At 38.1% G+C, this 26,424-nt stretch overlaps 2 protein-coding genes across 9 annotated transcripts in view; one reads left to right on the plus strand and one right to left on the minus strand.

The window, feature by feature from the left end:
- The window catches only part of LOC111140706 (kelch-like protein 28), a 38,647-nt gene extending 26,851 nt beyond the window's left edge, over positions 1-11,796 (minus strand). Inside the window, exon 1 of the mRNA XM_022492910.1 lies at positions 11,686-11,796. The gene's annotated coding sequence lies outside the window, so the exon portion shown is untranslated. The remainder of the gene's footprint in view (positions 1-11,685) is intronic.
- Positions 11,797-12,198: 402 nt separating this feature from the next.
- The window catches only part of LOC111162061 (TOG array regulator of axonemal microtubules 1), an 80,462-nt gene continuing 66,236 nt past the window's right edge, over positions 12,199-26,424 (plus strand). For all 8 annotated transcript variants that reach the window (XM_022526255.1, XM_022526272.1, XM_022526281.1 and 5 more), the window contains exon 1: positions 12,199-14,299. In XM_022526255.1, coding sequence (XP_022381963.1) covers positions 12,257-14,299 — 2,043 coding nt within the window. In that variant the 5' untranslated portion in view covers positions 12,199-12,256. The remainder of the gene's footprint in view (positions 14,300-26,424) is intronic.

The raw sequence follows: 26,424 nt of genomic DNA on the forward strand, positions 1-26,424 counted from the left end.
ACAGAAATCAATTGCATTTCTATACACCAACTACACTAACAAAAAGACAGAAGAAAGAGAAATTAAGGAGTCAATCCCATTTACAACTGCACCCAAAACTGTAAGATACTTAGGAATAAACCTAGCCAAAGAGGCAAAGGAACTGTATTCAGAAAACTATAGAGTCCTCATAAAAGAGATAGAGGAAGAGACAATGAAATGGAAAAACGTTCATGCTCAAGGATTGGAAGAACAAATATTGTTTAAATGTCTATGCTACCTAGAGCAATCTATGCATTCAATGCAGTCCCTATCAAAATACCATCAACTTCTTTCACAGAAATGGAACAAAATCTTAAAATTTGTATGGAACCAGCAAAGACCCTGAATAGCCTAAGTAATGTTGAAAAAGAAAACCAAAACTGGTGGCATCACAATTCTGGACTCCAAGCTCTATTACAAAGCTATAATCATTAAGACAGTATGGTACTGGCACATTAACAGACCCACTGATCAAAAGAATAGAACAGAGAACCCAGAAGTGGACCCTCAACTCTATGGTCAACTAATCTTTGACAAGGCAAGAAAGAGTATCTAATGGAAAAAAAGACAGTCTCTTCAACAAATGGTGTTGGGAAAAGTAGAAAATTACATGCAGAAGATCGAAACTGGACCATTTCCTTAAACTAGACACGAAAATAGACTCAAAATGGATGAAAGACCTCAATGTGAGACAGGAAACCATCAAAATTCTTGACGAGAAGGCAGCAACCTCTTTGACCTCAGCCACAGGAACTTCTTGCTAGAAGAAGAATGTAAGGGAAACAAAGGCAAAAATGAACCATTAGGACTGCGTTAAGATAAAAAGCTTTTGCACAGCAAAGGAAACAGTTGACAAAACCAAAAGACAGCTGACAGAACAGGAGAAGATATTTGCAAATGAAATATCAGATAAAGGGCTAGTATCCCAAAATCAAACTTGTTTGACAAAGAACTTATCAAACTCAACACCAAAGAATAATCCAATCAAGAAATGGGCAGAAGACGTGAACAGACATTTCTTCAAAGACATTCAAATGGGGGCGCCTGGGTGGCTCAGTGGGTTAAGCCGCTGCCTTCGGCTCAGGTCGTGATCCCGGGGTCCTGGGATCGAGCCCCGCATCGGGCTCTCTGCTCAGCGGGGAGCCTGCTTCCCTTCCTCTCTCTCTGCCTGCCTCTCTGCCGACTTGTGATCTCTGTCTGTCAAATAAATAAATAAAATCTTTAAAAAAAAAAAAAAAAGACATTCAAATGGACAAGAGATATATGAAAAAGTGCTCAAAATCACTTAGCATCAGGCAAATACAAACCAAACCACAATGAGATACCACCTCATACCAGTCAGAATGGCTAAAATTAACAAATCAGGAAATGACAGACCAGAGATGGTGAGGATGCAGAGAAAGGGGAATCCTCCTACAGTTGGTAGGAATACAAGCTGGTGCAGCCACTTTCGAAAACAGTATGGAGGTTCCTCACAAAGTTGAAAGTAGAGCTATCCTAGGACCCAGCAATCAGACTACTGGGTATTTACCCTAAAGATACAAATGTAGTGATCCAAAGGGACATGTGCACCCAAATGTTTATAGCAGCAATGTCCACAACAGCTGAACTATGGAAAGAGCCTAGATATCCCCTAGGAGATGAATGGATAAAGAAGATGTGATACACAGCCAGCGCGCGCGCGCGCACACACACACACACACACACACACACACACACACACACACATATATCTATACATGGAATATTATGCAGCCATCAAAAAATGTACTCCCGCCATTTGCAAGACATGGATGATACTAGAGGGTATTATGCTAAGCAAGATAAATCAATCAGAGAAAGATAATTATCATATGATCTCACTGATATGTGGAATTTAAGAAACAAGGCAGAGGATCATAGGGGAAAAGAGGAAAAAATCAAACAAGACAAAACCAGAAAGGGAGACAAACCATAAGAGACTCTTAATCATAGGAAACAAACTGAGGGTTGCTGGATGGGAGGGGGAGTAAAGGGATGGGGAAACTGGGTGATAGACATTGTGGAGGGTATGTATTACAATGAGCACTGGGTATTATATAAATATGGCTGATGAATCACAGACCTTTATCCCTGAAACAAATAACAGATTTTATGGTAATTAATTGAATTTAAATAAAATTTTAAGGAAAAGAAATATTGAGAATAAGGTTTAAGTAAAGAGATAATACTTTGAATGCTTAACTGAAACAACTCAAACTAAAAACTGCAAAATGTCAAGGTAAACATAGGGAACTTAAAATGAACTACATTGGAGGTTTGTCATAACATCATTTTTAAAATTTTTAATTTGCCCCTTTTATCTCTGAAGAAATCTGACTTAAGAGAAATTCACAAAACTTCAACTTTTTTAGAAGCTTTAAAACAATGGTTCTCAAAATATGATCCTTGTACCACCAGCATCTGCATCACCTGGGACCTGCAAGGGACACAAATCCTTGAGCCCAGCCACAAATCTAAGAAATCAGAAACTGCATAGACAGGGAGCAGCAGCAACATGTGTTTTAAGCCCTCCAGGCAACTGATACGCATGCTAATGTTTGAGAACCAGTTCAGATATTGTCAGCACAAGTGTAACTGCTAAAAAATTATCCTACATCATACTACAACTCCCTCAAAATTATGAATTACAACTGTGACTATATTTGGTTCAGCTATTTACCTTTAAATGGCTAAAAGTAACTCAAAGAAGCAATAACTTCTAATTTTTAAAACCTCACCTATGACAGTTTACATTGACAATTTCATCACCGTAACAACCTTGTGCAGAAGGAAAAGAAAGTATCATGGAAAACAGGAAAGAAAAGTGAGAAAATTATGAATTTTAGTACCAGAGAGATGTGAGTTCAAGTCTATATTTAAGTAATTAATAGCAGTATACTTTGGGAAAATTACGTATTCTTGACTTGAATTTTGTAAGTTGTAAAATTTGTTGTGGATTAAATAGAATGTTTGGTTTGAAGAAACAGACCAATCGAGAAGAATCAGAATAGAGAAATATACCACCTAGCATATACAAATTTAGCTTATGATAAAGGCACTACCTCAAAATCAATGAGGAAAACAGGGGTTTTAAATAAACATATTAGAATAACTAAGTAGCCTTATAAAAATAGATAAAATTAGATCTCTTCATAAAACTACACCAGGATAAATTCCTAATGGATCAGAGGTATAAATGTAAAAAAAATAAAATAATACAACATGTTTTATTAAAACAACAGGGTGATTTCCTCTGTAACCAAGATTAGAAATAATTTCTTAACTATGATACAAAACCCAGAAGCATAAGTGAAAAGACAGATCAAGGTGATTACATTATAAAGCTTTGACTATCTACTTATGTTTATTTAGTTAGTGGCCTAACCATGCCATTCTGAATAACCTCAAAACAGTAAGTTGATGGTCTGTTACTACTGGGATATGCCCCCAAACAAAACAAAAACCTTATGCTATTTTCAGGAATCACATTATTGGTGAAAGTATTATTAATATTCTGAAATTGTTATGTGTGCATTGTGAACTGTTATGTGTGCATTGCATAATTACATGGCATTTCTAATATCATTGTCTGTAGGGTCACTGTGATCTGTCATACTCAGTAGGGGAGAAAAGAGAAAGATGTAAGACTAAGATATTGAATATAAACCTTGTACTCTGATTTTGAATAAAAAGTATAAGAGGGATTAAATCTATATACAGAAACAACATTAATTATATGTACTAGTATATATTTTATGTATATAATATAAAAAGTACATATGAGATATACAAATGTAAAAAATATATACATTATTTTAAGGAAAAAGTTAATTATATTTCCTACTCCGTTTACTGAACAGGGCTAGGAACTATGACCAACCCAGTAACAAGGAGCACTCCTACCACCCAGATGTGGTCCCTAAATATCATTCCCGCTCAAGGGATCAGAACTCCTTGTACAAATGGCTGATTCAAGGCCTGGAACAAAAATATCAAGATAAATTTGGAATTTTTACTACTAGACAGCAAGAAAGCTATTAGTGACAACAAAGGTTATTAAAAAAAAAGGAGCCAAACTGAATAGGCTATCACTAGTCAAAGATGGGACAGAGTGAATATCAATAACTGCAACTGACTAAGACATATCAGATATGCTTAATTCCATGAGTCCAGGGATGCCTGGGTGGCTCAGTTTTTTTTTAAGATTTTTTTTTTTTTTTGACAGATCACAAGTAGGCAGAGACTGGGTGGCTCAGTTTTAAGCGTCTGCTTTCGGCTCAGGTCGTGATCCCAGAGTCCTGGGATTGAGTCCTGCCTTGGGCTTATTGCTCACCAAGGAGACTGCATCTTCCTCTGCCTGCCTGTTGTTCCCCTTGCTTGTGCTTGCTCTCTGTCTCTGACAAATAAATAAATAAAATCTATAAATAAATAAATCCATGAGTCCATAATGATAATACAATTATGACAACTTAAATTAAGTCCTAATCCAGTACCACTGAAGGGTGCTAATGAACCAACTTATTACTTGAAACCTAGTAAATAAAGGGAAAGAATCAAACATTTATCATGTCTTTCCGATACTAACTGTACCACTAGGGTACCAAATACATGAGGGGAAGTTTCTTTTGATAAAAGTACTCCAGTTAATAAATAAAGAAAGAACGATAAAGTGTCACCATTTCACAATCTTAATGAAGAAGTGTAGGTATTGGTCAAAAGTGTTGATTATGAAGGGCTGCTAATATCACAAAGAGAGACAACCAGACATCAGGATCTTTCAAGAGAAGACTATGGATATTCCTGATATTCCCGAACTCTCCAGTCCCCCACACACACCAAAATCAAACATGCAGTCAACAGTCTAGATCCAACTATTAATTTATCACAAATACAGAGAACAGAAAAAGCATGTTAAACTGTAAGAAAAGGATGCAATCAGCAAAAATCTCCTGACTGTGAGAAAGTTTATGAAATAACCCAGATGCTTCCATAAATAAACTGAAAGAAATGAAAAAAAAAAAAAAAAGAGAGAATGAACATACAGATCAAGATAAACTTGAAAGACATAGCAAACAAATACAACTTGTAACTGTATGCATGCAGGTGCATGCACACACATGCAGACACATACATTTAGGAGACAACTGGAAATTTGGAAACTAACTAGATTATTCATTGTATTAACTAATTACCATTGGGGTGCCTGGGTGGCTCAGTGGGTTAGAGCCTCTGCCTTCGGCTCAGGTCATGGTCCCAGGGTCCTGGGATTGAGCCCCGCATTGGGCTCTCTGCTCAGCGGGGAGCCTGCTTCCCCCCGCCTCTCTCTCTGCCTGACTCTCCACCTACTTGTGATCTCTGTCAAATAAATAAATAAAATCTTAAAAAAAAAATAATCATTGTTGCTGAAAAATGATACTGTAGCTACGTTTTTAAGAGTTTTTAATCTTTATTTTTTAAGATTTTTTTTTTTTTAATTTACTTGTCAGAGAGAGTGTGCATGCACAAGCAGGGGAGCAGTGGGCAGAGGGAGAAGCAGGCTCCCCATTGAGCAAGGAGATCCCAGGACCCCAGGATCATGACCTGAGCCAAAGGCAGACACTTAACCAACTAAGCCACCCAGGAGTCCCAAGAATTTTTATCTTTTACATACTAAAATATTTGTAGGTAAAATAATATATCAGGAATTTGCTTAAAATAATATGCAACGAGGGGCACTTGGATGGCTTAGTTGGTTAAATGTCTAACTCTTGATTTCAGCTCAGGATAGGATCTCAGGGTTGTGAGAGTAAGCCCTGCGCTGAGCTCCATGCTCAGTGAGAAGTCTGCTTGAAATTCTCTCTCTCTCCCTCCCTCCCTTTCCCTGTACTGCCCCAAGCACACATGCATGCGTACACTAAGTAAATACATAAAATATTTTTAAAAAATAATATGAGATGTAGATGATATCATGAGCTGCTAACTATTAAAGATGGGTGATAGGTACATGAGGGTTTATGATGTTATTTTTGCATGCTTTTGAAATTTTGCACAGGAAGAAAAAAGAATGTTTGTATATGGCACTAAACTTGGCATAAGACCTAGAGATGAAGAATGTGAAGTTCAGAGAGTTTATTTATTTATTTATTTTTAAAAGATTTTTATTTATTATTTGACAGACAGATCACAAGTAAGCAGAGAGGCAGGCAGAGAGAGAGAGGAGGAAGCAGGCTCCCTGCCAAGCAGAGCACCCAATGCAGGGCTTGGTCCCAGGACCTTGGGATCATGACACAAGCTGAAGGCAGAGGCTTTAACCCACTGAGCCACCCAGGTGCCCCCAGAGTTTAAATGAATTAACAAAGATCATACAAGTAGAAAGAGATGTTTCTGGGACTGTAATGTTTTCTTAATCTTAGAACAATGTTCTCTATACATTACTTTCAAAAAATTTCAATGTGGAACAGTATAGATAGACCCCTCAAATATTTACTGAACCAATTTATAATTGTTGCCACTCCTGAGAGAATTGTTTTATAAAGACCTGCTTGGAAGACCTTTGTCAAAATGGGCCAATTACTGGGGTGCCTGGGTGGCTCAGTCGTTAAGTGTCTGCCTTCAGCTCAGGTCATGATCCCGGGGTCTTGGGATCAAGCCCCGCATGGGGCTCCCTGTTTGGCAGGAAGCCTGCTTCTCCCTGTCCCACTCCCGCTGCTTGTGTTCCTTCTCTTTCTGTGTATCTCTCTGTTAAATAAATAAATAAATAAACAAAATCTTTTAAAAAAATTTTTTTAAAATGGGCCAATTACTGTTCTCAGCTTTTTACATGTATTAACTCCTTTCATCCTCAGAATAACACCATGAGATATACACTGCTGTTGTTATTCTTACCTTTTAAAGTAACCCGAGGCACAGAGAAATTAGGCCCAGGCAAGATTTAAACCTTGGCACTCTATCTCCAGAGTTCTTCATGACTATTTTATAAAGCCTCACTTATAAACTCATAATTTCTTAACCTTATTAAAGTTTTAACTCAAGGGGGCTCCTGGGTGGCACAGTTGGTTAAGCAACTGCCTTCAGTTCAGGTTATGATCCCTGGGTCCTGGGATTGAGTCCCTCATCAGGCTCCCTGCTCAGTGCGAAGCCTGCTTTTCCCTCTTCCACTCTCCCTGCTTGTGCTCTCTCTCTCTGTGTCTCTGTCAAATAAGTAAATAAATATTACATAAATAAATAAATAAAGTTTTAGCTCAAACAAGAATCTAAAAAAGTCCAGGACAGAAACTTAAAAATAGATAGATCACACACAAACACAAACACATATATAAAAGATATACACACACTATGTAGATCAGATACAAAAGTTCATCAGGGTTTTAAAATGAAATACAGAGGCATCTATGGAATAATCATTCCCTTCTATTATTTATATAATGGCAGCATTCTTGTTATATAAATATGCACAATATAAAAAGAATATTACATAAAATCAAACTTTCCATAGTCTACATCAGTTTCATAATTTTGGGTGCTGAAACAAAGCTAATAAAGGTCAGGCTGTGAGTTTATTAAGTACTTAATTGACACCTAAGAAAACAGTGGTGCTGAAATCAGTTGGGAGGCAATTATCTGCTACAATGAGAGAAAATAAATGGTGATGAGAAAAAATTGTTAAAAAAAAAAGCCAAACACACATAAACTTTGCTGTAAAAGTATGATTTATATAAAATGAGAGTATTTTATCAGATCAGTTCTTTTCTTAAATTTCTTTCCCACAGTTCAACTCTCCTCACAGCAGAAATCAATTAATGATGGCCTACTACTTTATCAGTGGGCCTAAGAACAAGCTGGCAATTTTCCTGTTCCCTGAGATTGACTTTAATTATGTCTGGAGAAACAAAAGTAAAATTAGAAGCACACTATAATATGAATCATTATATCATGAAGTCAGAAATAATACAAAAGAAAGTCCTCAAAGCCTTTTTTATATCCAGCAAAAGCTGTAAGTTACATAATTAATCTGTCCACTGAAAAACTGGTTGCAATGAAAGTGAAATCCTGTTAATTTACACAGATTAACATCAGAAATGCAACAAAAATTGGATTTTTGTTTAAAGTTGTAATTTTGACTCAGAAATGCACAATGGCTTTGAAACATACACCTAAAAAAGAAAAAAAGAAAATGGATCTCTGATATAAATCAAGAAAACCTGTTTAATTTCACATATATAAAAATAGACTCATCATTTCTTAACCTTATTGAAGTTTTGGCTCAAGTAAGAAACTAAAAAACTTCAGAACAGAAACCCAAAAAGGAAGATTAAATATATGTAGTTAAACAATATATCATAAAATATATGAATGATTAATAATGGAAAAATAAAATTTTAGCCTGTAGTTTCAAAACTCTTCCCCACCAAAACTATTCTAAAGCTCTTTCTCTCTCTGTCCAATTACTTTCCATGGAAACATCCATAACATGTGCCACAGCACAAACTTATGTAATTTCAAAAATTGTTGTGAAAATTCAATAAGTCAATATTCATTAGGTACTTACCACCCTGAATGACACACAGTAAATAATCAATAAATGGTAATCTTATCATGACCTGTTAATAGCATCTTTCCTTTGCATAGCATTTCTTCATAGTAACTTCTTAAACTATACAAAAGCCGTAATAATTTACAGAATTCACACTGATTTCCAATAGTCCTGGATGTCTGTAAAATTTGACTAAAAACACAGAAAAAACTATGATGGTTCATCCAGCCAATTAATATCTTATCTCTGACTGTGGAAATAAAAGACATTGTAGGGCAATTGTGTTTATAAGTCCAGCTCAAAAAATTAATGTATAACAAATATTCCTATAATCCATTAATTTAACTAAACTTTTAAAAAAGTATTGATATTTTAAACTTGTTTTACCCATTTTCAATGTATTTTTATTTTAAAGATTTTATTTATTTATTTGACAGAGATCGTAAGTAGGCAGAAAGGCAGGCAGAGAGAGAGGGGGAAGCAGGCTCCATGCTGAGCAGAGAGCCCAATGTGAGACTTGATCCCAAGACCCTGGAATCATGACCTGAGCTGAAGGAAGAGGCTGTAACCCACTGAGCCACACAAGCACCCCTTTTCAATGTATTCTTAATTACAGCCTTTCAACTTTCAAAGGCATACTATTAAACACATAGTATATTCCACTACTCTGGAATCTAATCTAAAAATTTTTATTTTATCTCTACTTACGGCTAAATATAAAAGGTCAATATACAATTCCTATAATTTGGATTACTGGAATTCAAGAATAAGATTTTTTTTTAATGTATTTATTTGTTAGAGAGAGAGAGCGAGCACAGGCAGAGTGGCAGGCAGAGGCAGAGGGAGAAGCAGGCTCCGTACTGAGCAAGGAGCCCGATGTGGTACTCGATCCCAGGATGCTGGGATCATGACCTGAGCTGAAGGCAGCCGCTTAACCAACTGAGCTACCCAGGCATCCCAAGAATAAGATTTTTTAAATTTGCTTTGTAAAAGAAATAAATAGAATATAAATTAAATGAATGAGATTTGCCTTCCACAAAATAATCTTAAAAGAAAATTAGTAGGATACACGATGTTGATAAGGTCCCATTTCCTAAATATCCACCATGCGGGCTAATGAATCTAACAAGTCTTCATCAAAAACATTAAATGTAATAGATATAAAATAAATTGCAATCTGTAACATAGTGATCTACGGAGCCCGGAGAAAAGGGGTCAAAATAAAGACTCATTTTGCTTTGTTCTAAGAGAAAGGCCACAATAACTGGTTGGCTTAAGTATCCACAACCCTTGAAAAGTATTCTCTATGGAGGGAAGGAGTAATTCTTAAGCTTCTACCATAACTTTGATGATATATCATTCAAGACTCTCCAAGTTCCCTTTCTTTGATTTCATGATTACCACACCACCTCCATTTCCCATGTTCTTCAATACTGCACTGGATTTTTCAACCTGAAAATTCTGATCACTGGAAAGGGTTATCTTCTATTCCAACATAAACTGGCATTCTAATAGGTACATTCTAATGTGTACATCATTCTCATATTTAGTTTAGTTTGAGTGAGGTTACTGAAGCCTGAGCATATATGAGTAAATGTATAAATACGAGTTTCTTACACTGGAAATATGAGAACCAGACATTCCTTCTTACTGAGGACTGCTACAATCCTCTTGGTTTTCACTCCTCAGCCCTTGCACTATCCCTAAAATTTTTTTTTTTTTTATTTAAAAAAGGGGTGTGTGTGTCTACTGAAATAAAGTTAAACCAAATTAGGCAGATTCATTTAAACACCAAATGACTAATTAAAATCAAAATAACAACCTAGAACTGAAACCAAAACATAAGGATGTTTACACAAGCCTCATTTACATTTATTTTTATTTCCAAAAGACAAAAAAGAAATTTATAATCCTCGAATTGTGCTTTCAGACAACGAACAGAAATTATGTTTAAACTTGAATTATCCAGGCGACTGGGTGGCTCAGTCGTTAAGCGTCTGCCTTCGACTTAGGTCATGATCCCAGGGTCCCAGGATAGAGCCCCACATCGGGCTCTCTGCTCGGCAGGAAGCCTGCTTCTCCCTCACCCACTCCCCCTGCTTGTGTTCCCTCTCTCGCTGTGTCTCGGTCAAATAAATAAATAAAATCTTTTTAAAAAATAAATAAACTTGCATTATCCAGCAACATTATTTACAAAGTGGTTTGGCATGTGTAACTCAATTATCCTGACTCCACTTGCATTTAAACTGCATGAGAGACTTCAAATGATAACTCAGCCTTTTCTCAGTGGGTCATTATAAAGTAATTAATTGTGTTATTCCTTCAAAAAATATCTCTTCCACACTTCAAAGAATTCAGCCTCACGCCAGACACTCCAGCTCTTCAATTGTGTCCGTTTAAGTTTCATTAACAAGGAGAGAACGCTCACCAATAATTCACACTTCGCCTAAAACAAAGAAACGTCTATTATTAGCCCTAAATGTACAGGGCAGAATTCTCTTAGATCCCTGATGCCAAGAACTTCAACCGCAAGTGAAATTGTCTTTGCAATCTCAGTTTCCAGGAGACTGAAAGGCTGCAGAGACGCGCAAGTATTCTGCAGAGATGTTGGGGTGGCAAAGAGAACGGGAGGAAGGAAGGAGTAAGTCTCAGAGTGGAACTGCATTAGGAGACTTTGAGAACGTCTCAAAAAGACGTGGTAAGATACAGGAAAAATTGATTAAGTACGTTTTTAAAGAGAATTTAAAATGAAAGTAAGGAAAGATGAAAGAAAATCATTAACCTTCCACTACCAGAGGGTAAGCGAAGTAGGAAAAGGAAGCGGGGGAGGGCGGAATATAAGGGCCCCAAAGACCAGAATTTGGGGGGAGGGGGGAAGTACGCGAGCTCTGAGCTTGGCCTTGGTCCGAATCTCCAGTCAGTGTACGCGGACGGCAGGAGGGAAGGATCGCACTTACTCAGGGTTGCAAAAAGCAACGCATTTACAACGGTAACAAACCCTGCACAAGAAGATGTCGCCTCTCTCTCTGCTAGCTCCCGTGCATTTCTTTACCTCTTATGGAAGCACTAGCGTCACTCCGGCAAAACTCTGCCAAAGCCTGCGCCGCAGGAGGACAGCAAAAGGAAAATACCTGAGTCCCAGGAATCACGCCAGCAACGACAGGAGGAGGAGTCGTGGACCACTGGAATCGGGGCAGGATCCTCACTTGTCTTCAAACCCCAATCTTTTCGGGTGGGGCGGGGATGTTCCGCTCCGAGCGGAAACGTCACTTCCGCCTAGTGCCTTCACCCCTTTTCGCCTTCTCCGCTCTAGATACGTTCTCTACTTTCGTAATGTTCTCACTTCCTTTTCTAGGAGCCTGCTGCTTATTCGTAACACCGGACGTGGACTACATGACCCAGCATTCACCACGACACGTCGATTTCCGGGTTAAGAGGTCCGCGCTGGGTAGATCACCATGGAAGCCATCGGTTTGGTCACGTGGTGCCCCTGGTTACGCCCGCTGGCTGCTGTGGGGTCTAGGGCTCCGGCAGGGGCCATTTTGCCGAAGCCAGCCTCCTAAGGGAGACCTGGCAGCTAACTGAAGCTGTTCCTTTTCTTCCTCTGCAGCTTGGGGCTTGGAGAGGAACTGGAAGGCTGGGCTCCATCGAGCCCTTCAGAGACGATGGTTTCCTCCCGCCTCTGCCACCTGACGACCCTCCATGGCGGCTTTGCCCTCTGCGCTGCTGGGGCTGCCGCAACTTCCAGCCCTCTGTGCCTATCGCCTCCAGAGCTGCAATCGTCCTTCCGCCCCACAGACTGATGATAATCGAGGTGGAGGCACCATGAGAGGCGAGAAAAACTATTGCCGTGGAGCTGCCGGAGACCACAGTTCCTGCCCGCCGACACCTTCGCCTCTGGCCTCGACCCTCTTGATGCCCGCGGAGGCAATCACAAGTAGTTGGTCTGGGTCTGGAGGTGGTTTGTCTGGGGGAGATGAAGAGGAGACTCGGCTTCTTCAACTACTCCGGACCGCGCCAGATCCTTCCGAGGCCTTCCAGGCTTTGCAGGCTGCTTTGCCACGGCGAGGCGGTCGACTCGGCTTCCCCCGACGGAAGGAAGCATTGTATCGGGCCCTGGGCCGAGTGCTTGTGGAAGGAGGTAGTGATGAGAAGCGACTCTGCTTGCAACTCCTCTCGGACGTTATCCGGGGTCAAGGGGAGGCAGGCCAGCTGGAAGAGGCCTTTAGCTTAGCACTTCTGCCTCAGCTCGTTGTCTCCTTACGAGAAGAGAATCCAGCCCTACGGAAAGATGCACTACAGATCCTACATATATGCCTGAAACGTAGTTCTGGACAGGTGCTGAGAACACTTATACAGCAAGGACTGGAAAGCACGGATGCCCGGCTTCGAGCTGCCACAGCACTGCTGTTCCCTGTCTTGCTTACTCCTGAGGATTTGTTGTTCAACCTAGATCTCACTGAGGTAATAATATCCCTCGCCAGAAAGCTTGGCGATCAGGAGATAGAAGAAGAATCTGAGACTGCTTTCTCTGCACTTCAGCAAATTGGGGAACGACTTGGCCAAGAGAGATTTCAGTCCTATATCTCTCGCCTGCCATCTGCCCTGAGGAGACACTACAATCGCCGCCTGGAGTCCCAATTTGGAAGTCAGGTTCCTTATTATTTGGAACTTGAAGCCTCTGGATTTGCTGAAGATCCTCTCCCCTGTACAGTGACTCTTTCTAACAGCAATCTTAAATTTGGGATTATTCCTCAAGAGCTGCATTCAAGATTGTTAGATCAGGAAGACTATAAGAACCGGACTCAGGCCGTCGAGGAATTAAAACAGGTGATAGGAAGATTTAATCCTAGTTCTACCCCTCATTCCAGTCTTGTCGGTTTCATTAGCTTGCTGTATAATTTGTTAGATGATTCTAACTTCAAAGTGGTTCATGGCACACTTCAGGTCCTGCATTTACTGGTTATTCGCCTAGGACAGCAGGTACAGCAGTTCTTGGGACAAGTTATAGCAGCTTCTGTCAAAGTGCTGGCAGACAACAAGTTGGTAATCAAACAAGAATACATGAAGATCTTCCTCAAGCTGATGAAGGAAGTAGGTCCTCAACAGGTGCTTTGTTTACTCCTGGAACATCTCAAACATAAACATTCCAGAGTGAGAGAGGAGGTAGTGAACATTTGTATCTGCTCCCTCCTGACCTATCCCAGCGAGGATTTTGACTTACCCAAACTGTCTTTTAATCTTGCCCCCGCTCTTGTAGATAGCAAACGCAGGGTGCGTCAAGCAGCTCTTGAAGCGTTTGCTGTGTTGGCATCGTCAATGGGCTCAGGTAAAACTAGCATTCTTTTCAAAGCTGTGGATACTGTTGAACTTCAAGATAATGGAGATGGAGTGATGAATGCTGTGCAGGCCAGATTGGCTAGAAAAACCCTCCCAAGGTTAACAGAACAGGGATTTGTGGAATATGCAATGCTTATGCCATCATCTGCCCAGGGTAGGTCAAGCCATCTGGCACATGGAGCAGATACAGACTGGCTTTTGGCTGGTAACAGAACTCAGAGTGCACACTGTCACTGTGGAGACCACACAAGGGACAGCATGCAAATTTATGGATCTTACAGTCCAACTGTCTGTACCCGAAGGGTATTAAGTGCAGGAAAAGGAAAAAATAAATTACCATGGGAAAATGAACAGCCTGGAGTCTCGGGAGAAAACCAGACCTCCAATTCCAAGGACATAGAACAGGTATGCATTTTTGCTAATTGCCTTGAATTGAAACTAGAAAGAATTCAAAATGAACATAGGCCTGTAATGACTTAAGGGTGAGGCTGCTTTAGGATTGTTATGCTTTGTTTTTAATTTGGTTTGAATGGTGATGTGGATATCTATTATATAGATACAGATCACGTAGGAACATTTAATAGGCTTACTGCTTGATGGATTTCATTGAATTTGAGGCACAATATGATAGTGACAATACCTGGATTTCAGTTTTGGTCTGTCCATTTGCGATATCGATTATTTCATCCATAAATAAACCCTGAATATTTAGTACATGTCAGCTAAGTTCTATTAATGAAGATGAGCCTGGTTCCATGAAGTTTAGGGAAAATGTCAGACCTGTAAATGGACAGTATCAAGTTTGTTAAGGGCTGAGGTAGAAATATAAAGAGTCTACAGGAATATGAAAAGAGAAAAAATAATGTCACTAGAAAAGTTTAAAAAGTCTTCCAAGAAGATGTGACATCTGAACTGATTTTCTCCCAAATTTTTTATTTTGAAAATTGCAAATCTATAAATAACTTAAAAGAATTGTATAATGAATATCCATCTACTTTATTTATATTTACCAGATGTCATCTTGCCATGTGTGCTTCATATTTACTAAACCATTTGAACGCAAGTGCAGATATCTTGATATTTCATTCCTAAATATTTCCATATATATCGTCTAAGAATGGCATTTTACTTTATCACATTATTAACACACCTCAGAAAATCAATAGTAATTCATTAATATCTAATATATAGTCTGTATTTAAATTTCTCCAATTGTCCCTTAAAAAACGTTTTCTAGTAGTATTTGTTTTACTTTTATCATCCAGGTTCCAGTCAAGGTTCATGTAGTTAATTTGTCTCTTATCTAGAACAATATACCTACTTGTTTGTTTCTTTCATGACATTGACTTATTTGAAGAATTTGGGGTAGTTTTGTAGAATTGTCTACATTTCTTAATTTATCTGATTGTTTCTTTATGATTACATTCAAGATAAACACTTTTAGCAAAAATGTTACATAGGAGATGTTGTGAACTTAACAGGACATCACATCAGGAGCCATATAATATCAGGTTGTCCTGCTACTGGTGAGCTAAATTTTACTACTTGGTTAAGGTAGACACTCTATTGTAAAGTTTATCTTCCTCTTTATAATTAGCACATGATCTGCAGGATGATACTTTGAGACCCTATGAATAACCCAACAACCTTTCAGCCACTGTTGCTAACATCCAGTAATGATCCTTACCTATTCCATTTATTACATCAAGGGCTACAGAGAAACGGTATCTGTTTTTTTATTCTTACATTCTATATTTGTTATCTGGCATTCTTTTTTGTTCTGTATTAAATACACCAGTATTCCTTTTGATGCTAAAATTGGCTCAAAGTTGACCAGTGGCCGACTCTTATGTCCATTGAGGTGACTCTTTAGTCTTTGAACACTTCCTTTACTTAAACATACAGGATGTCCAGGCTTACCTTGTACCTTTCTTGTGCCAGACCTGAAATCAGCCATTTTTTCAAGAGCATTAAAACTGTTTTTTTAGTTAAGAGTAGAGTTTAAAAACCAAAGTCTACATATAAATGTACTCATTGCTATTGTTTACCATTGTGGATTGGTCCTGATTTCAGTGGATGAACCAGGGAGTACCTTTTTTTTTTTTTTTTTTTTCTTCCTTAAATCATACTGATACTTCTAATTCAAATCCAGCACCACAGGGTTTTTCCTCATCTTTCTTTCGTCCATATCTATACCTCCCTTCTCCCACAGTAAAACCCTGGTTTCCAGTGTCAGTCATACTCATATGCTGTATTCTTTAATTCACAAAAAAATAATTACTACAACAATAACATAATAACTAACTGCCTACTAAAGGTCAAGATTTCTTTGCAGGTCTTCTTCTGCTTGGAATTATTCCACAGAATTTTATTTTCAAACTCTTCTTAAATTAATTATTTTCTAGGTGATTATGATTTAAATGGTGTGATAAAAGATGAATAGAGTTTTGCTAAGTATGGGTGGATCCTAGTGATTTTCAGAGGGAGAGAATATCTTTATTCACTGGGAGGGTCACCTGGGTGGCTGAGTTGGTTAAGCATCTGCCTCAGGTCAGAGAGTCCCACATCAGGTTCCTTGCCCAGGCGGAGAAGGAGGCAGGGTGTGGGGGTAAGGCAAGGGGGTGCTGGAAGGGCTGTGTGTGTCTACTTTTCTCTCTCCTTCTGGCCCTCCCCTTCCATTCATGCTGTTTCTCTCATTCTCTCTCAAATAAATAAGTAAAATCTTAAAAAAAAACAAAAAGGGACTGCCTTATGAAAAGACTTAGAAAATTAGTAAGAAATGGTGAGTTTCTGCACAGCTGAAACTGTTTGGTAGGCAGTAATAGAAGATGATACTAGATACTTACATAATATAGTTATATGGTTATTCTCCTGTATTGTAAACATTACCTGGCAGTGAATAGTTTTCCATAAGCATGGATCTTAACACTGCTTGTTCTGTGTCAAATCTAAAATGTTAGTGTATTATGATTCTTGTGGTAACCGAAGTACCAAGAATCTGAAAATAAGTGCATTTTTGAAATTCCAGTGTAGACATATGTTGCTTTTAAAAGATAGAACTTAATCCCAGAAATTAAGTTTTACTTATTCATAAACGGTTTGTAGAAGAACTACACTGGAATTTATCTTGATGACAGTGATTAAATATTTAAATGTTTTTAAGTATGCTGTTTTTGAAGAGTGTGTGTGTATATATATATATATATTTATTTATATATTTTAAGATTTTATTATTTATTTGAGAGAGAGAGCATGAGCAGGGGGAGGGGCAGAGGGAGAGGGAAAGGCAGACTCCCTGCTGAGCAAGTAGCCCGGGACCCTAGGATCACAACTTAAGCCAAAGGCCGGTGCTTAACCTACTGAGCCACCCAGGCGCCCTCTAAGTGTGTGTGTGTGTGTGTGTGTGTGTGTGTGTGTGTGTGTGTTTTTAAAGATTTTACTAATTTGACAGAGAGAGAGAGAGAGACCACACAAGTAGGCAGAGTGGCAGGCAGAGGGAAAGGGAGAAGCAGTCTCCCCACTGAGTGGGGAGCCCGATGTGGGGCTCGATCGCAGGACCCTGGGATCATGACCTGAGCTGAAGGCAGATGTTTAACAACTGAGCCACGAGATGCCCCAAGTATGTATATTTTTTAATAACCATTTTTTAGAACTGTTTTATGTTCGGAGCAAAATTGAAGAGAAAGTACAGAGATTTCCCTTATCCTTTCTGCCCCCACCACATGCACAGCCTTCTGGACTGGCACCACAGTAGTACATTTATTGCAGTTGATGTACATTGACATATCAGTATCACCCAAAGTCCATATTCCTTGCCCAGTATTCAGCATTGTAGTATCATACAGAATAGTTCACTGCCCTGGAAATCTGTGCTCTGCCTCTTCATCCCTCCTTCCTTCCCTCTCAGCAACTGCTGATCTTACTGTCTCCATAGTTCATTTTTCCAGAATGTCTGGAAATGGCTCCTGGTCTGATTTGTGCTGGCTCTTGCCCAAGTTCTGCTTTAACATTTCCAGTCTACTGTTAATCTGTTACTCCTGTCTTGTCCACGTATAGCACTGGTTGGTGACATTAAACAGAAAAACTTCTGGAAAAACTCATGATTGTTATATTGCATACTCCTGGAGCTCATTTTGAAGAAAGACTAGTTTGCATAGAAAGATGATTTTTGTAGTGTAGTGTTAAGAGATAAGTTTACAAGAGGGAAGCAGGGGCTATATTGGAGACCAAAGAATTTAGCTTGTAATTTTGACAGTTGTTTGAGACTATTTGTTTGGTTTTTGTGGGTTTTTTCCCCCATGATTTACTTGGAATAAGTTGTGGTGTTTTTTTTTTTTTCCTTTTTTTTTAGAGAAGCCAGAGACTAGAGACTTAGAAGATTAGTTAGAATTATACTTATTGGACTAGTTGGTATGAGGTGTTGAGATTTATGAAGATTAGCAGGGCTTCAGGATTAAACTAGAAAGAAAATAATGGATGTAAGAGATATTACAAAACATTTAGTGACCAAGTGTTGGAGGAGAGAGAGAGGAAAATGGATAACAGATTTAAATGAGGTGACCAATGCATAATCGATTCATGAAAACACATAGGAAGGCCCAGAACAAGGAAATTAATTTGGGGGGAAATGAAATTCAACAGGAAGAAGATAGAATTTGCCAGTTGAGTTTGAAGAATAACTATTTGAGAGACAAGAAAGAACTAGAGATACAGATCTTGGAAGTCATGTACTGAGAAGTAATTGCTGAGACTGAGAAGAGCTAGACTCTCCAGTAAAGGCCATCTAATAGAGCAAGAACAGCATGCTCACATGGTCTTGACATATAGTTCCATTTAGGAAATAGCAATAGGAGAGAGAACCAAACAAGGCAAAGACACAGGTGCCTAAGTGTTGGAAGAGAACCGAGAAAAAACAGTTTAGAAGTGAAGCAGAAAGTTTCCCTCCCCCCCACCTTGCTCATTCTCTCTCTCTCTAAATAAATAAATAAAATTAATAAAATACTTAATATGACCAATTTTTAAGGTCAAAATTATTAAACTGCACTAATGTATTTGGTGTGAATTAATCCTAAAACTTGAGATTTTTCTTGGATGTTCAGTTGTTTCTAATAAGTAGTCTTTGATTTTCTTTTCAAAATCTGATTGGAATATCTGAAAGAGAAAAACTCTTGGTTTAAGCATGTCAAAATCATGGATAACCCTGAAAATCACATCTGATGTCATTACAGATATTAGATTGTTTTCCATAAATAGTCATTGATTTTCTTTTTTCTTTTTTGAATTTTTTTTAAACTAATCTCAAGTGTCATACATTCTAGTGACTGAACCAGTCAGGCGCACCTGATTTTCTTTTTAAAATTTTACTAGTGTGTCTAAAAAATCTGAAAACCATAGTTTTTTGTTTGTTTTGAGATTTTTTTATTTATTTGACAGGGAGACACAGTGAGAGAGGGAACACAAGCAGGGGGAGTGGGAGAGGGAGAAGCAGGCTTCCTGCCAAGCAGGGAGCCTGATGTGGGGCTCGATCCCAGGACCCTGGGATCATTACCCAAGCCAAAGGGAGCTGCTTAATGACTGAGCCACTCAGGTGCCCCGAAAACCTTAGTTTTAATGCTTGTCAAAATCTTGAACAACACCAAAGCATATCTATTCTGTATAGTTGATCTATTTAAAAACTTAAAAATAATTTTAAAATCAATTTTTAGAAATAAACCTTAAAAACATATTAAATAAGACAATATATATTTATATATATTTTTCCATCTTAAAAAAAGCTGTAACAACGCCCTTGATAAGCAGACAGCATGTATCCATTACCTTGTATTATATTTTTATTTCCCTATAACTTTTTAACTTAGAACCTAGTCTGCTGTATATATTAAATACAACCTTACTCAAAGAAACCAACTTTATTTCCTCATAGATGCACAAAAAACTGAAAGTCATGTAACCAAAAAATTAGCTTTCATTCTCTCTGAGTACATATTTCATATGCTTTTACAGTGATTTAAGTGGCAATAAACATGTATTTAACATCATCCAAAGGTATTTATATATCCTTTAATCTGTTTAATTGATGGTTATTCAATAATGTATAAGAGACAAGAATAAATTAAAAATATATTTGGTGAGCACTGATTTGCATATTTTTAAGTTCAAGGATCTAAAGATTTTTCATTAATTCAATTTTATATTAGTCTAAAATCTTAAGATTAAGGGCTTGAAAATTATAACAAGCTATATATTAATCATTATAGGATTATATGATATAGAATCATATATGATATAGGCATTATAGGAATTGATCCCTTTTAATAAAGATATCTATTATAAAATTTAATTGAACTATGATTTTACTTTTTTTTTAAAGATCTTATTTATTAATTTGACAGACAGAGATCAAAAGTAGCCAGAGAGGCAGGCAGAGAGAGAGGAGGAAGCAGGCTCCCTGCTGAGCAGAGAGCCTGATCAGGGGCTCCATCCCAGGACCCGGGGTCATGACCTGAACTGAAGGCAGAGGCTTTAACCCACAGAGCCACCCAGGAGCCCATACAATTTTTTTTTTAAAGGAGCTATATTAATATACCCAAACTGTGAAGCCAGTGTAGGAAATTAAAGAAATTTGAGTTCCTGGGGCACTCAGACTGGAGTTTTATTTCTTCAAAGTGCTATGTTTAAAAGGATTTTTTTATGAACTTTTTCTATATAATTATATACCAGATATTAAAACTTTAAAGTTTAAGAACACTTTTTTTCTTGGTTAACCAAGGTCATTAATTAAACTTGCAGCTAGTCTATGTTTTCCCTTGAATGTACAGCTTGTGGCAAGACCATCGTTTGCCTTTAACAGTACCTTCAAATCATAACAAGTAAAGAAATCCTAGAAATCTTGGGTTTTATTTAATTTAATGCGATATAAGCACTTACCCTCTTAGAAGATTTTATTATGTCATTTGAAACAGTGTTGTTTCATTTGATTTTATTCTGTTTAATACAATCTACAGATAGACATGGTATACCAATCTATTTGCTCAAAAATATTTTATATTCATAAAATGGAAAAATTTTACCTTCTGAATAACTTAGAGGATCTAATTATGATAAAGCAGCAAATTTTAAGGTAGAAGCAGGTGCCGGTCTATTGATGTTGACCAGCTAAAGAAACAAAAACACTTAATTACCATTAGATTCATCATTGTTGAGTATGTTGGTTGTAAATATATCTACCACAAATTCATTGAGATTCTTTCCCTGAGTTGTTGCAATCTAGTTCTCCTCTACTTGCGTGTGTGTAGACTTAATGACTCAATTCTAAGAAATAAGGTAGAAATAATGGTGTGTGACTTCAGAAACTAGGTCATAAAAAGGCACCACAGCTTGCATCTTGGTTGTTGTCTTTCTTGGATTGCTTGCTCTGGAGGAAGCCAGCTGCCAGATCATGAGCAGCCCTCTGGAGAGACCCAGATAGGGAGGAACTGAGGCCTCCTGATAGTAGCCACTGAGTGAAGTTCAGTGATCCTCCACTCTCAGTCAAACCTTCCAGTGACAGCAGCTTTGCCAATATCTTGATTGCAGCCTCCGAGATACATAAACCATCCAGTTAAGCCACTTGTAAATTTGTGATCCACAGAAAAAAGATAATAAATATTCATTGTTTTAAGCTACTGTGCTCCGGGATAATGCATTTTATAGCAGTAGATAACTAATTGACTAAGAATTGTGACTCCCAAGGATTTGGAGAGACATTCTTTTTTTCCCAATGTTCATATCTTATATAGAAATGGCATTGAATTGGTATGCCTGGGTGGCTCAGTGGGTTACTCCTCTGCCTTCAGCTCCGGTCATGATCTCAGGGTTCTGGGATCGAGTCCCGCATGGGGCTCTCTGCTCAGCGGGGAGCCTGCTTCCCATCTCTCTCTGCCTGTCTCTCTGTCTACTTGTGATCTCTCTCTCTCTCTCTCTGTCAAATGAATAAATAAAATCTTAAAAAAAAAAAAAGAAATGGCATTGAATTTTCTTAGTTTTTAAAAAAGTTTAACTTGCTTGAGGTTTGGAAAACTATGAAATATTGTTTTGTTTGGCTTTTGGAAATCATTATTTCTCTGAATGTGTCTAATTTATAATTAAACTTCTTTACTATCCTTTAGCCTCAGAGTTCTAACATAGCTGCATTTTTTTTTTTAAATTTATTTGACAGACAGAGATCACAAGTAGGCAGAGAGGCAGGCAGAGAGAGAGGGGAGGAAGCAGACTCCCTGCTGAGCAGAGAGCCTGATGCAGGGCTCGATCCCAGAACCCTGGGATCATGACCTGAGCCGAAGGCAGAGGCTTTAACCCACTGAGCCACCCAGGCACCCCTAGCCTCAGAGTTCTAAAGTAATATTAATTTACAGTTACTCAGTTATTTAGAGAAATTGAAGAAAGCTGACCACTGAATCCATTGAACGTTATAGATTTTGTTTCCTTTCATCTTTGCTATAGGAATTTGATTTTTGTAGATATTAACAGGTAGATATTGGGCCCATTCTAAGTAAACGTTAAAAAAAACCCAAGTTTTGGATGGGGAAAAAGAGATCTGGTTATTAGAGTAAAGGAGCTCATATCAGTACATTTAAAAATACTTAAACAGGGGGCACGTGGGTGGCTCAGTCAGTTAAGCATCTGCTTCGGCTCCGGTCATGATCTCAGGGTGCTGGGATCTAGTCCCACATCGGGCTCCCTGCTCAGCGAAGAGTCTGCTTCTCCTTCTCCCACTGCTGCTTCCACTGCTTGTACTCTCTCACTCGTGCACTTTCTCTTTCTCTCTCAAATAGTCTCTAAAAATAAATAAATAAAATTAAAATTTAAAAAATACTTAAAATGAAACTAGAGGGGACTGAGGAGGGAGACAAACTATAAGAGACTCTTAATCTTAGGAAACAAACTGAGGGCTGCTGGATCGGGGGGAAGGGGTAAAGGGATAGGGTGGCTGGGTGATGGACACTGGGGAAGGTATGTGCTATGGTGAGTGCTGTGATTGTGCAAGACTAATGGTTCACAGACCTGTACCCCTGAAACAAATAATACATTATATGTTAATTTTAAAAAATACTTAAGTGGAGCATACCCCAATGAGATTGCAGATGCCCTATTAGCTCCCTGTTATCCAGCAGAAATCACATAATAGTCAGATCATAAAATCAAAACCCATTTCTACCACTGCTGCTATCTGTGTGGAAGCTATTGTCCATGTGTCCAATTAAAGTCAGAACCAGAAAGAGGCTTTACCAAAAATCAGATTCACTGCGCAAGAGCCATATTGCTCAGTCAGTTACCTGAGGAAAGATTAACTGTACTCAAGGGCCCAAGTCTCAGAAAAGGTACGGTTGTAGGTTGTGTGTTTGATTCTCATTTTGGACCCAGAAAAGCAGCATATTAGTGAAATTTCCAGAAATAAACATCAAACAAGGAGTCAGAAATACTTAGTTTGTTATTTGCAATGTTCTTTTGTTCTTACATGTAAGAGAATCAGCTAATTGGCTAAATAAAGGGAAAACTAGAAATGTCTCGTTTACATATTTTGTGGGTAAACTGGTTAGCTGACAGCTACAGAAAGTTCAGTTTGGGTATTCTGCCTTGTGTGGGAAGCCTATGGATATCAAAGAAACCACCATTTTAGTTGTTTTAAAAAGGTATTTAAGCTGTGTAACATTTCTAAGGTCTGCCAGTCCCCTTCAGTCAGCACTGCTACCTTAAGCCAGATATGCACCATTTCTGTCATTGGAATTTCTTCCTTATCATTAAAAAAATTTTTTTTGGAAGCAACCAAATGTTCCATAATAAGAGAATGGCATGTCTAGTCAATGGAATATTATGCAGTCTCTAAAAATGTACAAGGATATGTACATAACAATGTTCACTACAAGATTATAATACTGAAAAGTTGTGACATAGAAAATGTCCATCAGTAGGGAACTATGAGTTCAACAATAATGCGAAATACTGGGCAACCGTTAGAATAAGCAGATATGTATGGATTACATGGAAGGATATCTATAATATGATGAGCACTTACTGTGTGCCAGAGTATTATGTGATCTATTTTTGTTTCTTAAGAATACATTATTGAGAGTTGCGGAGTGGCTCCCTCGATTAAACCTCGACTCTCCATTTTTGGCTCAGGTCATGATCTCAGGATTGTGAGATGAGCCTCCCTCATCTGATTCCACACTGAGCAGGGAGTCTGCTGGAGATTCTCTCCCTCTTCCCCTGTGTCCCCATTCTCTCACATGTATGTACGTGTACTCTCTCTAAAGTGAATGGATAAGTCTTTTTTAAAAAAATAGTTTTTGGAGGTATGTTTATATATAGAAAAAGACCTGTTAAAGAGTTTATCATCAAAATTCTAATGAAAAGGTTACCAAAGAAGAATTATTTTTTTCCAAAGAAGAATTTTATATCTTATTTACTTCTATATTTTTTGCATTTTTTTTACAATAAGCAGTTTGCTGTTTTTGTAATTGAAGTTTATAGCATTTATAAGAGGTTTTAGCAACATGGAAGTAGTTTTATGATAATGTTAAGTACAAAAGTGAGATATAAAACTTCATATCTAGTAACACAACCATGTTTTCTTCAAGTGTTTTTAAAAACACAAAGATGGGGTAGCTGGTGGTTCAGATGGTTAAGTTCTGCCTTCGTCTCAGGTCGTGATTCTGGGGTCCTGAGATGGAGCCTCACATAGAGCTTCTTGCTCAGCGGAGAGCCTGCTTCTCCCTCTCCCACTCCCCCTGCTTGTGCTCTCTTTCTCTTAAAAAAAAAAAAAAAAGAATAAGTCAAGTAGACAAGCAGAGAGAGTCAAGTATCACATGGTTTCAGTTACTTGTGGAGCATAAGGAATAGCATGGAGGACATTGGGAGATGGAGAGGAGAAGTGAGATGGGGGAAATTGGAGGGGTAGACAAACCATGAGAAACTGTGGACTCAGAAACAAACGGGGGTTTGGAGGGGAGGGTGTGGGGGGTTGGGTAAGCCTGGTGGCGGGTATTAAGGAGGACACGTATTGCATGGAGCACTAGGTGTGGTGCATAAATCCATGAATTTTGGAGCACTGAAAAGAAAATAAAATGGAAAAAAATATAAAGTTTTCAAGGTGCAAAAAAAAAAAAGGAAGAACAAAGAAAAACACAGAGTTGTTTCAGAAGGAGACTTTAGGTAATCAAAACAATTTTTTTTTTTTTTTAAGAGAGAGCACATGAGCAATGAGCAAGTAGGGTGAGAGGTGCAGGGGGAGAGAGAGAATCTTAAGCAGGCTCCACGGCCAGCATGGAGCCCAATGCAGGGCTCTATTTCATGACCCTGGGATCATGACCTGAGCTGAAATCAGGAGTCATGTGCTTATCCGGCAGAGCCACCCAGGATAGGTCTTGATCTCAAAGTCAGGAGTTCAGGCCCTGTGTTGGGCTCCTTGCTGGGCATATGGAGCCCACCTAAAGAAAAAAAAAATGTATTCCCTACTGTAGGATTATTTCTTGATTACTCACTATTTTAACTGGGTTAGTATGTCTTAATGTGTCTAATCAAAAGTTGACTGTAATTGGTTTCATTTTTATCCCATTTAATATAAACTATTGTATAATCAGTCATAGAAATTGTAATACTGTACTCTGAGAAAGTAAAGTCAGGTTTTTTTCATTTCAGGCATTATTTATTTTTCTTTGGTATTTTCTGGGTTAAGTTTTGAAGATGTTAACTTGTTTTTCACAAAATTTGTTAAGGAGAAACAGTTTATCCGAGGATTTGGTAGTTCATAGTCTTGTAATAGTCAAGTAGCAAAGAAGTTTTCAAATAGTCATATCTTTAATTTTATTGTTTTTCATTGTTATTCAATATTTGGCAAAGTTTGCAAAGGAGCATACTGAGAAGGCTTATAGCTAACTACATGTCTAGATTTGACTGTGTCTGTAAGCTTCAAATAAATATATAGGCAGTGAGTATAATTTCTGTTCATTCAACTTTTTTTTTTTTTTTAGTTTTTAAGTTTACATATTTATTTATTTTTAAATAATTTCTGTACCCAACGTGCAGCTCGAACTTGCACCCCCAGGATCAAGAGTCACATGCTCTTTTGACTGAGCCAGCCAGGCACCGCTGTTCTCTCAATTTTTTAAATATGCTATAGCCATATTGAATGTGAAGTGATCCAGAACAATTGAGGTTGTCATTGGTGAAGAATTCTGAACACTTGGGGGCGCGTGGGTGCTCAGTGGGTTAAACCTCTGCCTTTGGCTCAGGTCATGATTTCAGGGTCCTGGGATTGAGCCCCACGTCAGGTTCTCTGCTCATTAGGAAGCCTGCTTCTCCCTCTCTGCCTGCCTCTCTGCCTACCTGTGATACCTCTCTCTCTTTCTCTGTCAAATAAATAAATAAAATCTTTAAAAAAAAAAAAGAAAGAAAAGAAAAAAAGAATTCTGAACACTTGGATCATGCTCTCATTTAGTTCTCTAACTATCTGTCCTATAGCACTTTTGTACCTTAAGGATCAAAAGGGA

This window comes from Enhydra lutris, unplaced genomic scaffold (assembly GCF_002288905.1).
Source record: "Enhydra lutris kenyoni isolate GAN:26980312 unplaced genomic scaffold, ASM228890v2 scaffoldscaffold4, whole genome shotgun sequence".
Classification (NCBI taxonomy): domain Eukaryota; kingdom Metazoa; phylum Chordata; class Mammalia; order Carnivora; family Mustelidae; genus Enhydra; species Enhydra lutris.